General features: G+C 30.2%; 3 protein-coding genes across 6 annotated transcripts; 1 reads left to right on the forward strand and 2 right to left on the reverse strand.

Annotated features, from left to right (window-relative positions):
* Positions 1–1713: 1713 nt before the first annotated feature.
* Positions 1714–4951, forward strand: LOC132914826 (lysosomal aspartic protease). Its single transcript, XM_060974256.1, has 7 exons — positions 1714–1952; positions 2505–2752; positions 3327–3445; positions 3722–3921; positions 4005–4127; positions 4202–4448; positions 4522–4951. Exons 1-7 carry the CDS (start codon positions 1891–1893, stop codon positions 4681–4683), a joined length of 1161 nt encoding a protein of 386 aa, XP_060830239.1. The 5' UTR covers positions 1714–1890; the 3' UTR covers positions 4684–4951.
* Positions 4952–5705: 754 nt separating this feature from the next.
* Positions 5706–8643, reverse strand: LOC132914827 (ubiquinone biosynthesis O-methyltransferase, mitochondrial). Its single transcript, XM_060974257.1, has 4 exons — positions 8457–8643; positions 6194–6686; positions 5926–6106; positions 5706–5846 (listed from the first exon to the last, which is right to left on the reverse strand). Exons 1-4 carry the CDS (start codon positions 8516–8518, stop codon positions 5722–5724), a joined length of 861 nt encoding a protein of 286 aa, XP_060830240.1. The 5' UTR covers positions 8519–8643; the 3' UTR covers positions 5706–5721.
* Positions 8644–10309: 1666 nt separating this feature from the next.
* On the reverse strand, positions 10310–15859 carry LOC132914825 (DNA replication ATP-dependent helicase/nuclease DNA2). Of its 4 annotated transcripts, XM_060974254.1 has the most exons (15): positions 15675–15859; positions 15239–15299; positions 14593–15103; positions 14258–14522; positions 14013–14190; positions 13667–13952; positions 13183–13593; positions 12866–13108; positions 12653–12799; positions 12187–12577; positions 11762–11955; positions 11321–11513; positions 11059–11262; positions 10798–10980; positions 10310–10726 (listed from the first exon to the last, which is right to left on the reverse strand). In XM_060974254.1, the coding sequence occupies exons 1-15, from the start codon at positions 15699–15701 to the stop codon at positions 10520–10522; spliced, it is 3501 nt and encodes a 1166-aa protein (XP_060830237.1). In that variant the 5' UTR covers positions 15702–15859; the 3' UTR covers positions 10310–10519. The 4 variants fall into 4 exon arrangements, with proteins under 4 accessions (XP_060830237.1, XP_060830236.1, XP_060830234.1 ...); XM_060974253.1 differs by having other exon boundaries at positions 14593–15299; positions 15693–15859; XM_060974251.1 differs by having other exon boundaries at positions 14593–15299.
* Positions 15860–16240: the final 381 nt, after the last annotated feature.

The raw sequence follows: 16240 nt of genomic DNA on the forward strand, positions 1-16240 counted from the left end.
ATAGTGGTTTTCATGTCGCTCCTAAATTATCTTTTATTGGTTCGAAACATTCGATTCTTGTATCGATTTTTCGATATTTCAAATTTAAATTTCAATAAAAACATAGAATGTTTTTTACTATTCCGTTATATTGTATATCCTCTGAATGATAATGAATAGACTGTGTATTTTTATGCATTTATGATATAGTGCTAAAATATTTGATAGATACTTTAATTCTATAAAAATCTGCAGTTTCATAATGAACTATGATATATATTTAAATATATTTAAATTCGAAAGTTACATGTGTTTTACAGATTTCTACAGAATTTTATAAGAAAATCTGAATACAACTAATTTCAAAGCAAAAAACGAAACAACAACAATTTTACAACCCAAATATTTTCATCAGTTACTATATGTATATCAACATAAATGTATAGACAACCGTAGAAAACAAAAAATTCAATTTTACTAAATGTTCATTTTATTACAAGTAACATCTACTGTAACTAAGAACTGAACTAGGAAAGAATAATCCATTTTTTGTCTGAAATGCTTTCGAATTTTGTTATGTTAAAAATACTGCAAGATCGTCAACAATTCCAAAATCTGTAAAATTGTAATAATAAAAGTACATATTGAATTTTTCCTTTCCTCACATTTCATAAATTAGAAACCAAATTTTTTTCTAGAATTCAAATTTTGTGAATTCGCAAATATAATATCATTCTAAAATTGAAATAGGTTATGCGAATTTTGCGATATTTTAAACTCATCGAATATACAATACTTCGAAATATCGACGGAGACATGCACGACACGCGAAAATGTTATTATAATACCCTTGCAAAGCTAAATTACAGACAATTTGTCAGTCGATATCAATAATGCCAATAAATAACGTGTTTGTCAATGGAAAGTATTTGTCTTTCCTATTTATTTTCGATCATACGAGATGGAAAACGTATTAAATCTCTGATCCGTACACAGAAAATATTACAATATTCCTAATGATTTGCCTGCAGACTTTTATGCAAATTCATAATTTTTTAAATATAATTATTCTCTTTGAGAATATAATTAAAAGTGTAAAACCTCACTAGAAAATTGTTAAGTATTATAGAAAGCATTATAATCTGGATATTTTATACGTGCATTCTATGCAATTTGGAAACTTTTAAATTTCCTGTAAATGCATAAAATTCCATAGTTTATTGATGATTTTATGTACACAAAATTTTATTTAAATTTGTTAACATAAAGATATAATGTCTTCTGATTCCAAACAAATTTTTTTAAACTGAATAACTAGGTTTATTACAAGGTGGCGCTGGGTCGAAACGAATTAAATTATTACATTCCTCACAAGGTAGCGCCACAACGAAAATACATAATACGTTCACTAACATAATCCTACTTCATGTGCATATACGCCACTTGAGTGCGATATCTCTCTACAAGTGGTTCGGTATATGTATTTGTAAGTATTCAATCAGCTGACAACAGGGACGTACCTACATCTTAACAATTTCTTCAAATTTTCGATTTTTCTGTGATGCTATATTTCAATGAATATGTATAAAAAATTTTACTGTAAAGTATATACTATGAATATATGTAGTCTTGAGTTATTTATATAAACTTTTTACTTATTATATTTAAACTAACTTTATGTATCAATATACGTGATATTGGCATGCGTCTGCTGATCCAAGATGCGCACGCGCAATAAGTTCCCGATAATCTCGGAGAATCCTTTATTAAGGGAGGCTTTTACTCGTTGATGCATCAGTGTTGTTTCTGCCAATAGTGTTACGCAGAAAATTCGGGAGAAAGGAAATTCCTTTTCTGGACTTTGTTTGCTAAGATTCCTATTTCAAACAAGAGTTAGAAGCTTGTTTGAAAATGTACCGTGCCGCTTTGTGCCTTTGTGCTTTCATAGCACTAGCCAATGCTGACTTGCAGAGGTAAATATAACAATTTGTTTTAAACAAAGAACATGACTTTCTATAATTAGCTCAGTTATTGTATTATTTATCATACACGGAGGCAAATTTTTAAATAATTTAATAATCGTCACATATTCCTCCAATTGTACTTGTTTGTATAAAATGAATAATCATTTTTGAAATGAATTTCATGTGTGATGTTTTGTAAGTATAGCATCGATGATTTTCATAAGTTGGCTTTCTGTGGTCTTCTTTTATCCCCCTAAAGGGGATACATTTCTATCCTTTTTTTAATTCTAATATCATTGCACATTGTTTTTCATATTCTTGAACATTAAAAATTTATCAGAATCAGAATCTCTCTCGTACTTTAATACATACTTAAGTTATATGTCAATATAAAGGTTTTTTAAAAAATGGAGAATTATTATTTAGTGACAAATTGCTATATATTTTTATAGAAAATTTTATTGCAAAAATTTGTTTGTGGAAGACTACAATGTTTCTTTATAGACTTAATAAGGAATTGCTAATGTAGATTTCAAAAATATATTTTTTATTTCTTTCAAGAATTACTCTGCATAAGATGGACACTGTTAGAAAACAATTCAAAGAATATAACACTGAAGTATACCAAGCACACATGGTGCAAGGAGATTTCCCTCAGCCAGAACCTCTTTCCAACTACCTGGATGCTCAATATTATGGTGTCATTAGCATTGGAACTCCCTCACAAGATTTCAAAGTAATCTTTGATACTGGTTCCTCAAACCTCTGGGTTCCTTCCAAGAAGTGTCATCTTACCAATATCGCTTGCAGTGAGTATATTGTCAAAACTTATAAAAACTTTAAAGATCTTTTGTTTTACTTCTATAATTCATAATTTATTTACATGAATTATATAAGCTATGGCATATGATAGATCATAACTTTAAAATAATATGAAAATTATATACATAACTTGTAGGTTAAATGATAAAGAAACAGTAATAATAATATTGAGTAATTTATAAATTGTTATTATTTCCAACAAATTTTAGATGTCTAGAAAGAATGGATATGATAACACTTCAATATAATATATCAGTACTATGAAGTGCAACTTTATCTCTGAGATAATGAGAGTACTACACTTCAAGTATTTATAAATTAATTGCAAAATTAAAAACTTCTCTGTACGATTAAGATCAAATTATCTCTTTTTATAATATTGCTATCACTGTCATTAGCACAATTAAAACTTTATCTTTTAGATAATAATACTACTACATATAAAATGTTTATAAATCAGTAACAGAATTAAAAACTTTTTTATGTGACTAAGATAATGTTATTTTTTTTAAATTTGTTGTTTTCTTTAAATTTGACACAAATATCATATATTTTTTTCAGAGTTGCATCATAAATATGATAATACCAAATCATCCACATACAAGAAGAATGGTACTGATTTTGCCATCCGTTATGGCTCTGGAAGTCTCTCTGGGTATCTGTCTACTGATGTTGTGAATGTAAGTATTTACATGCAGATAACGGAGTATTTATTCTTTTTTTACTATTGATTCTGCTTCCCACGATTTTCCAACCATTATCTATAAATAACAACAAAAAATATATCCCCTAATCATGTGATTTAATTTCCTTCTAACTTTGTATATCCTCACATATTTTTTCATGAATATTCACGTCTATCACTCAGCTGCATGTAATCAAATTAAATTATTTTAATCAAATTAAAATTGAATTAAAAGAGGAAGTTAATTAAAGAATAACTATGTTTGATACAGATTGCTGGACTGAAAGTCTCCGATCAGACTTTCGCCGAAGCTTTGAGCGAACCAGGAATGGCTTTTGTCGCCGCTAAGTTTGATGGTATCTTGGGTATGGCCTACTCTAAAATTGCTGTCGACGGTGTAACACCTGTCTTCTACAACATGGTCAAACAAGGACTGGTACCTCAGCCCGTTTTCAGTTTTTACCTGAACAGGTATCGTAAAGTAAATCAGAAATTATTCAAAATGTCACAGAGGAAAATGAAAAATAAAAATCTTATTTATTAATTCATCTCAGAAACCCTGATGACAAAGCTGGTGGAGAATTGATCTTGGGAGGTTCAGATCCAAATCATTATGAAGGTCCATTCACCTATGTCCCAGTCGACAGGAAAGGATACTGGCAATTCAAGATGGACGGGTATTTATTAAATTTGTGAAAATAACTTTCGTAGTCTTAGAGAACAATGTGATTAACGATAATACGAATTTTAGAATCAAAGTAGGATCCCAACATTTGGCAATCTGCCAAAAGGGATGCGAAGCCATTGCTGACACAGGTACCTCCCTCATCGCTGGACCAGTCAAAGAAGTTGAAGCCATCAACAGTGCTATTGGTGCTACTCCCATTGCAGCTGGAGAAGCTATGGTAGACTGTAGTTCCATTCCTAACTTGCCTACGATTAATTTTGTATTGGGTGGCCAATCTTTCCCTCTAACTGGAAAGGACTATGTCTTGAAGGTAAGATAAATATCTTTTAATCTAAATCTAACTTTGAAATAATTTAATAATGGTCTTGCTTTTTCTATAAAAGGTTACACAATTCGGCAAGACTGTCTGCCTCAGCGGATTCATGGGAATGGACATTCCTGAGCCAAATGGCCCACTATGGATCTTGGGAGACGTTTTCATCGGTCGTTATTATACCGAATTCGATATGGGTAATAACCGTGTCGGTTTTGCTAAAGCAAAATAGGTTCATCTAATGTGATATATTAAGATAAGCTTTTAAAGTATATACTTTCTTATATATCTATTTTAGCTTCATATTATGTTTATACGTCTTCTGTAATATTTCCAATAATTCTCTGCTTGCCGTCTGTATAATATGTATAATAGTCTTACGAGATAAAAATAAATGTAATAAATGCGCCGTCATGAACATAAATAATATACAAAACCTGCCTTATAACAAAATATATAATATATTACGGAGACGAAAATAATAAATCTTTTTCATGTTACTCCTTGCGTTTTTCCTCCATGAACGATCAATAATGACCACTAAAATCCGAACATCCGCACAAATATTATCTATACATATAACAAGACAATAGAAAGATTGTGTCTATACATTAAACAAAAAAAAAAAATAAAATAGTTATCCAGAAGCAGCTTATAATCTCGATCTGTCCTGCAGAAGCTGAAAAATAGCCTGGCATCTGAATTATATACATTTCCATGTTTGGTAGATATTAAACAATGATGGTTTATGTCGTGTTTGTCGTAAAATTTAGCCCTTTTATAATTCAATATCTTTTATTACGAAGAATAATCTAACTGTTAGTATAAAAATATGTAGGTACTTCATTCATAAAAATTCATCAGCTTAAAAATTGTTCCATATATTAATAGTCTACGTGAATAAAGTCATAGGTAAAAATTAGTGAATTATAATTTATGTATACACATGAAATATTTGAAGGTGCAAAAGTGCACATAGTGTACATGACGCAAAAATATAAAAATGATACAAATTCTTATTTAAAGAATTCTTTATTCCTCATTTTTTTAGGTCAGATATAGTTTTTAGATATACCACAAAGTATAATATAATAGTAATAATAATAATAGTGCCATATATCAATATATAAATTACAATATATATATACATATATAAAATACTGAACTAATTTCAATATGTAAATACCAACATATAAAAGTATATATAATATAATAAACAGTAAATAATATATAAATAATAATACATGAATACAAGAATATCATATGACATTTATTTCTCTTCTTTTCTCTTTACCGCGTGAAGTGCATAATTTATTGCTGTTGAGGCCCTCCAAGACCACTCTCTTTTCAAAGGATTGTAAAGTAGTCCATGAATCAATTTTGTCTTGCAACCATCTAAAAAAGGGTCGAAGCTTTAATCGATAAAAGTTTGTAAAACAAACCCCCTTAATATTACCAATGAAAGATAATATACATGTTTCTAATATGGACTGCATTTCGGCAGGAGTGACAAATTTATTCCAGTCATGGGTGCCCTTTGGTGTTAACTTTAAAATATGTTCAGCCGTGATTATGCCTCCAAGCCACGAAGACAACGTTTTATTCAAAGTTGTAAGGAATATCGATCCTCCAGATTTTAAAGTAGTTACACAATACTGTGAAAAGCACAAAAGTATAATCATATATACATAATCTTGCTCATATTATATTAACTTTTTCTTCTTTATAGAAAAAAGTTATACCTTTAAAAACAATTCCTTGTTATTTACATGTTCTATAACTTCTGAAGCAACAACAGCATCGAATACTCCTTTATTAATCAATGCAAAATCTTCAATAGTTGTCTGAACATAGTTTAATTTTCCATCTAAACTAGGATCCAAAGCAGCATGCCCTTTTGCAATTGTTATTAACTCTGAAGAAACATCAATCCCAGTCACGTTTGCTCCTGTTCTAGCTAAAGATTCCGAATATATTCCTCCACCGCAACCAACATCCAATATTTTAATCCCTTCTAATGGCAAATGAGGACATTTTATTTCGAATCCTGTATTTGCTAGACCATCTCGAACAAATTGTACTCTAATAGGGTTCAACGAATGCAAAGCATACATTTCACCATTAGTGTCCCACCATCTACTGCTCATTTTAGAATGAAACTCTACTGTTGCAGGATCAACTGTTGATCTTTTTACTGGATTACATTTTTTGAACTGTTCGATATGTTCAGATAACCTGAAGTTACAAATCAATGTTTGAATTATAATGAATCATGAAAAAATATTAACGAGCAATGAACTTTTGTTTTAACACGTTCGTCGCCCAGCGTGATTCGGCTGTTTCCTGCGGGGCCCAAATCCGACCGCCGGAACGCAGAATGTAAATAGCGCGACAAGCATGAATTTGTCACGCAAAACAAAAAAGAAATTTAAGAAAAAAAAAAAAGAAACTATTTTTTTTCTAGTTTGCAATAAACTTCCGAGCTCTAGGCGTGACTGTTCAAGACTGACTTGGATGATTTTAGGGAGAGTATTTAAATTCTTTTATTTCTGGAAGTGGGAAAAGGTTTCGATCATTTCTGAGAACGGATAGAGTGACCGGATGTTATCCTGATGGTCCCTCAAGTTTTCTTCAGAAGGCTTTTGTGGAATCGGACTCGGAGTGGCTTGAAAATCACAGCTGATTCCTCTTCTTCTTCTTCTTCGAGGTGGTATGAGTTGGTCGGGATATAGATGTTGGATGTTGCGACCGGGGCGCTTGGTGGGAATGTAGCATTGTGGCTGTTGATTACGATTTCATTTCATGGGTGTCCTTGTTCCTGAGAAAACCCAGCTATTTCGCGGGGCACATCTGCTTTCTCCATAATTAGCAAGAGCGTGCAACAAACCGAAGGACCGTTCAAAGGACCATCCATAAACCGAAAATACTTATATGAATAGAAATTAACCTAAAAAGATTCGGTTTATGGTATCTCTTTAGATTTGTTGCGGGTCAGTGTAACAATGTGTAGGTCTTGGCGCTCAGACCGTGAGGAACCTCGCAAGGACCATCGCATCTGACGTAACACGTGCCAAGCAGAAACTCGATCCGTGACAAATTCATCGTTTATCGCCTTCGATTCGTTGTTTATTGCCTTCGATTCATTGTAAAGAAAAGATTATTTATTTCTGAAATGGAGAAAGCGATAAGCTTTCCAGTTAGAGTATTCCGAGGGATATTATGGCAGATATCTCATTCATATTTCATTTAGTCGAGAAGCATACTTGTGAGACGTACATCAGTGATTTTTTTATCCTCAAAATGTTCGGTAAACAGCGTGAAAATATATTTGAAAGTGAGGAGAGGAGTGATGACGGAGTCTACAACAATTGTTCGAAGTGCCTAAAATTACCTCAAATCTGTTTGGAATGTTTTAACGAATACCATGCGATATAGAATAATGCAATATATTATCCAGAATATAAATTAATAAAAAGTATGGTATAATGTGTTTTTAATATTTTTATGTTCTATATTCTATATATAATATCGCATATTTAATTAACTCGAAAAAAGAAGAGCGTCACCATATTTTATTGACGTGGCACCCACGGAAGTATGCCCGTCGCATAGATATATGCGAAATGGCGACGAACGTGTTAATATATATGTCGGAGATAAAAGGACACCGGGTCCCCCTGTTGGAATTCCTTGGAAAACCCCCACTGCTGTAGCCTTTACAAAATAACCCAAACACATTGTTCGAGACTTGAGCTAATGAGCTTGGGCTCGAGGCGACAACTACTCGCCGTACATAGTCGCGGTCATGGGATGAACGTTTCACCCAACAGAAGTATAGAATTGCATAGCTCTCCTTTAAAGAAATAGCCGTACTGACACTTAACGGTAAACATTCCAATGGCCCGGTATAATTATTCCGGTGAAGATTCATTACACGCCCCTAACCCAAATCTTAACAATAACCCGACATATATATTATAAATATCAAATATAAAAGTTAGTTACCGGTTTCGAAAAGTAGAGCTAGTAGATATCAGCCGTAAAGGTGTAATTTTTATGGTTCTCATGATTGATATTCCACAAAAATGATAATAAAAAATTTTGAGAGTGCGAGGTAACTTTGAAGACACATAAAAACAAATGAGGTGCAGAGGAATGAACAACGAAATCCAAAATTCGTGCTAGTAAAAATGTACAAAATAGTAACCTAGCCAGATGTATCTTTACTAACAATCAAAACATTAAACGCGCCATCTATGAGTTACTGTTAGAACTAGAGTTAGTTATAGACGAAAACATAAAGGGAGTTTGGTGTCACCGGTCCACTATTGCACATAACGTTTATATACTTGAAAATTACCATTTGATTGAAAGACTGCTCGACTTTTTTCGAGTCCACCCGAATATTTGAGTTGCTCGATACCAAACGGTTCAAAAGATTCTCTCTCTCTCCCTTTTCGGTTCTTTTCGACTTGAGCCAGACCGTTCGACATTTTCTGAACATGCCGAGATAGTACCAGGTTGTAATATGTTATTTAAATAAAGGGATTTTTAAAAAATTTGCTTATACAATCTTATTCTTTTTTCAAAAAAGACCATCCATTGACATCATTTCTCCTTTTGTTAGTTTTTGAAATATTTTACAAGGTACTTTAAATATCTTTTCACCTATGCGAGTAACTTCTAATGAATTTGGAGCGTCCTGCTGTATCTTGCTTCCTTATTTTTCATTCTTGTATTCGATGTACATATTTATAACAGAACGATCAAAATCAAGTTTATATGTAATCAGTCAATTTGCAGGAAATGATCATTAAGAATGAAAAAAATCGAATGAAGTGAAAAAGAGGTCATGATACCTGTAAAAATACAAATAGTGACATTTTCCTTATTTTCAATGACACGAGTTCCAAATTGTGCTGTTACACTTGTATTACATATCTTATCACGGTGACATATTATTTTTCAACAATTAGCTATCGACGATAATAGTAGCAGTAACGACCATAATTTTCATTTATTTTTAATCAATGTCAAATATTGGGTCATTGGAAGAAATATTGAATATTGTGGCGTTGTGATATCAATAGTTATACAAAGAACATGTTTGAAGAAATTACAGGAATGTTTTATTTCAGGAAAAAATAACACACAGAAGAAGAAAAGCTAGTTAAAAAAATTAAAGATAATTTTATTATAAGAACTATCTTAATTGTTTTAGACCTTTTTATATACAGCAGCTCACGAATATATCTGAACCCACATTGAACCTTCTCAAAAAACTATATAACCTTTTAGATTAAATATCTACTATAACCATTAATTGCAACTGTGTGTCAGTTATTTATATATATACATATATATATTATACATTATTGCATTATATATATGTTATAAATATTATACTATATATTACTTATATAATTTGTAATATATATATTATAAGATATTTTAATTGTAATCTTCAATCATTGATCTTCAATTGCATTAGATATTATTCTAATCTGGACTAGATACAAGCTTTTTTCATTAGACAGACATTGATTTTTAATGAAATTCATGCATTTGCTTATGTTACAAACTGATTAATTAAAAAGATTACTGATTAATTAGTGAATACCATTAAGTTTCAAAAGATAAATTGGACAATATGTAAATAAACCGATTGTATATCTTATTGAACCATTAAATATCTTGAAATCATTATCTTATCATTATATCTAATACTCTTGATATAATATCTATATTTATAATTAAAATAACATTATTTATTATCACAATTGATTTCCGTTAAGGTCAATAACTTTATGTATGATCGAAGATGTTTGTTCTATAATCAAGGTAAACGAAAAAACAAGTTTCTAATCAAACACATATCTCAATTATCAACTCTTCATGATATATGTATAAAATAAAATAATACATCAAATATTCCACATAGACATAAAATCTTATTAAAATTGAAATATCATACATATTCATGCAGCTTCCTTTTATAAATCAATACATTTTTTTTATGCAATTCTTCGCCGTAACAAATTTGTCATATAAAAAAGTAATAAAATATATTACAAAATACGTAGAAGATTTTTCCAGCTAAACCCATTATAGCTATTATCTAAATCTATTATATTTTTATTTTCAATTAGATAAAATAATTTTTTAAAGGCCGAATATTGAGATATAGTTCTTTTATCTGCAATGACAATTAACTTATGCTTTGCTCTAGTTATAGCCACAGTTAATCGCCGGTGATCCCCTAGTATTTCTAAATCCTATGTTTAAAAAATATTAATTAGACCATTATTTTTAACTTATATAAATCTATTAAACTTAAATATGTTACCTCTCTTATATCACTAAAGTTAGTTATACTTTTAGCGCATGAATAAATTATGATCTCTTTATCGCGTCCTTGATATTGATCAACAGTATTTATCTCTATATCTTCTGCAACAACTTTTTTTAATAAATTAACATGCGCTCTAAATGGCGCAATAACGCCAATATTTTCAAGTTTCGCATTCACCTAAACATTAAAACAATTATTCCAATATAAATTTATTCCAATATAAAAGTGGTTAATTTAAATGTTATTCAATGTCACCTTTAAAAATGTTTTCACTAGTTTAGACACTATAACAGCTTCCCAAATGTTTGAGTTCACTTCGTCGCTATCTAGATATCCTTTTTCACTTAAATTATAGTTTTCTTTTAATTTATTGGTACATCCCGTGTTTAATAGGATTACAGAGTCACTTATGTCAGATGATAATGCCTTCTGTATCCATTCTTCTTCTTTTGTTAAAACCTGAAATATCATCTTATTGGCTTACGAATATAACATTGAAGGGCGTTTTATTTATTACATTTACTTCTTTGGATGCTGTAACAAACGTAGCATTCTCTATGGAAGTATCACCTGCTTCTAACATGTCATTATATGTAAGCTTATTTGCCAAGTACATTATACTTTTATTCATTCTATATTGTTTTGTTAGCTTAATAGTATTATTTTCGCTATCCAACCGAGCAAATAAGGATTCATCTGCACCAAGTTTTCTGTGAAAAGAAGATTATTACAATTTTATAATGAAAATGAATAAGGAGCATGAAAATATTTTCTTTGTAATCATAATTGGACTACATGTATTTATGCGGATTTGTATTTTTATTGAATGCAACTAAAAGAAAAAGCCTAAGCAGAGATTTGTTTTTATGCATTTCTACATCTTTAAATGTCTCATAAATTCATAAAAATTCAAAGCCTAATTATAATGTAATACATTCAAAAGTATTTTGTTAGATACCTGGCTAACTTGTTCTTAATAATTGGGGGCAATTGGTCAGGATCTCCTACAAGAATAAATTTCTTTGCACTGTATAAAGGACGTAATACAGTTGGTTGCAACACCTGCGTGCTTTCGTCCACGATACATACGTCAAACGTACGTCTTCCAAGAAGTGCATGATGGGCTCCGTAACAAGTTACGCCGATAATATTCTGTAAAATTATAAAGATAACTAATAAAATTAATTATAATAGGAATCACCATATCTCTAGCGCTATATGAATACCTCTAATGCTACAGAAAGAACAATTTTTCAAATAAAATTATTTACAAAATACTATCTCTGGGTAAATTTTAAAACTTTTTCCTATTACCATAATCCTAGAGGTATTCAGGATGATAATTTTATTATAGAAAATATCATGTTTAGAAATAATTCATACTTTACTAGAATACACCGCCTCTAAGCTACTCGGTGTATTACAATTTGCTGTAGCGTACGCTTCACTTTTATCTCTTAAAGACGGATGGGTCGATGATCCCAATCTCAGGAAGTCAATATTCTTGTGTAACAGTTTCAATAAAATATTGTCTACAGCACTGTTTGTATGTGAAGTAATTAACACAGAATGCCCTAGTTTATACAGGACTTCTACTAGAGCAACTAGTGTCTGCGTTTTTCCTGTACCTGGCATTCCCTTAATTAAAAGATATTCTTTCGCGGATATTGCCATTAAAACTGCTCTTTGCTGAATTTTATTTAAATTTTGTAATATCCTTGCACTTGCCTTTATGATCGGATATGGTAAACCTTTTTCAAAACACGCTGGTTTCCTGATAAAAAAGCAAGTTCAACAAAAAAAGATATAAAGATTTATAAAAAAATATAAAGATGAAAATTCTACGAACTTGTCTATCACAATATGTCGTAATTTTTCGCAAATTTCACTGTCACTCATTAAACCTCCTACGTTCGCAAGATTGCCGGAAAATAAGCTGGAAGACGAGTACTTATCTATGTGGAAAAATTCGTTTATATTATACTTGGTGATATCTCTGAAATAAAATAGAAGATTATAATTCAACACAATGTTCAGCAAAAAAGCTTTCTTTTTTATGTACCTTTCTAATATTAACGTAATAGAATCTTCTTTCCTTTGTGCTATAAATCCTGCAGATAAATTTATCCTTGTATTTGTGCTGACTAAAACATATTCGTTATCTGAAAATTCCATATATGGAATATTAATATTTGAGAATTGTGTGTCTAAATTTGAGCGAACAAAAGTATGTCTGTATTTTGTATCGCAATCAGTAACTTTTCCTATCACTTTCAAATTACATATACAAGTTTTCTTTGCTTCCCTGGAGAAATGGAGCAATCAATTTAATTAAAAAGATCGATATAATTTTATAAAAATGATCATGCGGCTTTTTACCTTTTTTCTGGACTTAATGTCCATAGATATCTCGTTACATTATCGCTCGACTGTGAACTTTCTTCCATCTGTAATAAAGAAATCCAATGCAACACATAATCAATATGACTAGGTTTGTATTTATCCAAGATTTTTTTTCCTAACTCCACTAATGGGTTTGTCTCAGATAACTGTATACTTGAATCTTTGCTCAAGTACATACAGCATAATGTATTGTAAGTACACTTTGAACAGGCATTATGATGATTAATTGGTTCTGGTAAATCCAACATTTGCAAATCTGATTGAGAAGTTAGATTCGCTAATTTCTCACTCGATTTGGGAACAAAATAACTAGCTAAGGAGTTCCTTAATAGTATCAAGTCTCGTTTTTCAGGATGACCACTATTAATCTCTTGTATATTATTCTCCCTGTAATAGAATGTATCAGTATTATAACTAATTTAGTAAAACTTTAAAATGCTCTGGTAAATTAATGAGTTACCTAAGATAAAGTAAAAGACCTGTATCCGTGTCTTGACCTGTAAGATTCATCATCATGATGTAAAGAATAACTTGCGCTCTGTGCTCCAAAGAAAATGAAGGCTTCCCTGTCTTAATTTCAAGCGGCATAATTTTTTGTTTGCAATTTACTTTAACTTCTGCACTAATATCTATCTTTCCTTTTAAACCTAATTTAGGCAGCCAAATATTCTCTTCTATGTCCCGAATTTGAGCGATTCTACCTTTGAAGTTATTCTTTATATTACTTATACCTTGCTGCGTTTTATCTAAAATTTTTGATATTTTCAATAAAAAATAATAAATCGTGTATTATATATTTTATATACCTTTCAAATAATGTTGGATAAATTCTCGTATTTTTGGGACATATGGACATATTTGCTGTCTACAGGTCTCCAAAGATATCTTAGATGCATAAAGTAAATTGCATGTGTCTCTGGTCTGCAATATGCTGTTCATTAACTTTGTAATATCGTTTACTTCACTAATGTTTTTTCTTATTGCCTAGAATATTAATACCACATTTATAAAATCCCAGAAGAATTCAGAAAGAATGTTAAATTACACTTACGGTTTGCAATAATTCATGCACTAAACTTCCAATAACCAATGGTGTGGAATCTCCCATGAAAGGAGGCAGACTCTCCATCTTTCTAAACTTTTCACTTAAAACTGCCTTTCTTTTGCAAAATAATGCACCAGATACTGTTGTCCCAGATATTAATGCATCTGGTTGAACAATAAGAAAGCCACTACTGTTATCTATAATCCAGTGGTTGTTCTCTTTTCTAGCTTGAATAACAACAATGTCATCTTTTTGTACTTTTGCATCCTTCCTAAATTTAAATTCGAGGCATTGAATTAAATATTCTATTTTAAATGCACTATTGTTATTGTGTTTCTTACCAGAAATCTGAACATCTAACGGTTATATCAGATGTTTCACAGTCTTCTTGGTTCACAGTTAACAATATGCTATTGTACTCTCTTTGTACATCAATAATTTTACATCTCTGTAAGGAATTAAAATTAATTTGGCTACTATTTGAACACCATTCTTCCTCGAAACAATCTTTAAAATCATCTGTAAAAAATGACTCTATTTCTGAATGAATTTCTTCATGCTTTCTATCACTAAACACAGATTGTTTCATATGATCTGTTTTGTTCTCTTTTATCAGATGGTTATCAGACTGAATCTCTTGCAACAGTGTTTCCTTTTCCATTATTTGCTTTTTGTTTGATTTATATGTTGTGCTCATATATTCATTGGTACCTATATTTTCCTTGCAATCATATTCTGTTACAAAAATGTCTTGAGATATAGTTTCATTTATAGCCATGTCATTGTCTTTATTTCCAATTGCAAGTCTTTGTTTTCTTGGAGTTTGATGTATGCTTTGTATGCTACATGGATCTGAAATAGTATCACATTTTGCAATTTTAACTCGTGTTGAATCTGTATCTTGTGAAATCTTTCTCTTTCTTGGTGTTTCACAATTTACAGCATTGATTTCAATTGAACTATTCATTGTACTGCTATCATTTATACCTTTGGTAAAATAAACTGATATTTTCTTCTGAGAAAGTTTTGTGCCATTATTTGAGTAGCTCTATGAAAAAAGAAATCACACTGATAAAACAAAGATGTTCATGAATTATACATGGTTAGTGACCAAAAAGCAAAATAGTAAAGAAAAATTATTGGATAAAAGCTATATATTACTTTTAGTTTCGTTTACTGAAGGATAAATTTCAGGATGCAAAGATGCACTGAATGCATATAAAAAATATTCAAAATATAGTACTTGCTATATTTAATAGATTTATTTATTTTTATTGCTTATTACTTGAATTTGCCATTAACAAATTTATGTCATTTAGCTCATGGGATTTAATAGATAAAGTAATTCTTTACTTAGGTTCTATCTTTTTAATTATAAACATAAAAATATGAATTTGAATAAATATCCATAAAAATATATTACCTTAGCAGACTGATTTACTTTTTTCATTGTAAGTCTAATCTTTAGATCTTTCTTTTTCAATGAAAGTTTGTTAAAAAAAATGAAAATCAAACAATGGATAATCTGCTCTAAACTCTGTAATATCGTCCATTATCAATTCGCGCGCAATTTCTATTAGGGAATTAGGAATCATGGAATCATGCAATTACAAGAAAAGATATGGAAACGTATTTTATAGTTACTAGAGGAACTATACACATAGGGAATTTAGAAACATATTTTATTTTTGAAAGAAATATAACATAAAAATGAAAAAATAATATTTGTTGTACAGAATAAAGAAAATGTTTAATAATGAAAATGCCTACTAATATTTCAATCTATAGTATAATTTATGTATAACATTATGCAAACTATTAGAATATATAACTATATAGTTGTAGTAGCTATACAGTAACTATATAGTTATATAACGGATACAATTAACATTATATTTGCATAAATATTTGAAATTCAAATAATTAACTACATAATACGTAATTATATTCACGATGTGTAAAATAATACAAATTTAAATATAATCAGAA

Source organism: Bombus pascuorum, chromosome 15 (genome assembly GCF_905332965.1).
Source record: "Bombus pascuorum chromosome 15, iyBomPasc1.1, whole genome shotgun sequence".
Lineage (NCBI taxonomy): Eukaryota > Metazoa > Arthropoda > Insecta > Hymenoptera > Apidae > Bombus > Bombus pascuorum.

Coding starts and splice junctions, on each gene's coding strand:
- LOC132914826 (XM_060974256.1), top strand. CDS start 1,891: ATGTACCGTGCCGCTTTGTGCCTTTGTGCTTTCATAGCACTAGCCAAT. Junction 1,953..2,504: donor GCCAATGCTGACTTGCAGAG/GTAAATATAACA, acceptor ATTTCTTTCAAG/AATTACTCTGCATAAGATGG. Junction 4,128..4,201: donor TGGCAATTCAAGATGGACGG/GTATTTATTAAA, acceptor TACGAATTTTAG/AATCAAAGTAGGATCCCAAC.
- LOC132914827 (XM_060974257.1), bottom strand. CDS start 8,518: ATGAGAACCATAAAAATTACACCTTTACGGCTGATATCTACTAGCTCT. Junction 6,107..6,193: donor ACAAGGAATTGTTTTTAAAG/GTATAACTTTTT, acceptor TGCTTTTCACAG/TATTGTGTAACTACTTTAAA. Junction 5,847..5,925: donor GCAGTCCATATTAGAAACAT/GTATATTATCTT, acceptor ACCCTTTTTTAG/ATGGTTGCAAGACAAAATTG.
- LOC132914825 (XM_060974251.1), bottom strand. CDS start 15,701: ATGAAAAAAGTAAATCAGTCTGCTAAG. Junction 11,956..12,186: donor AGGCGGTGTATTCTAGTAAA/GTATGAATTATT, acceptor ATAATTTTACAG/AATATTATCGGCGTAACTTG. Junction 11,514..11,761: donor ATTAAGAACAAGTTAGCCAG/GTATCTAACAAA, acceptor TTCTTTTCACAG/AAAACTTGGTGCAGATGAAT.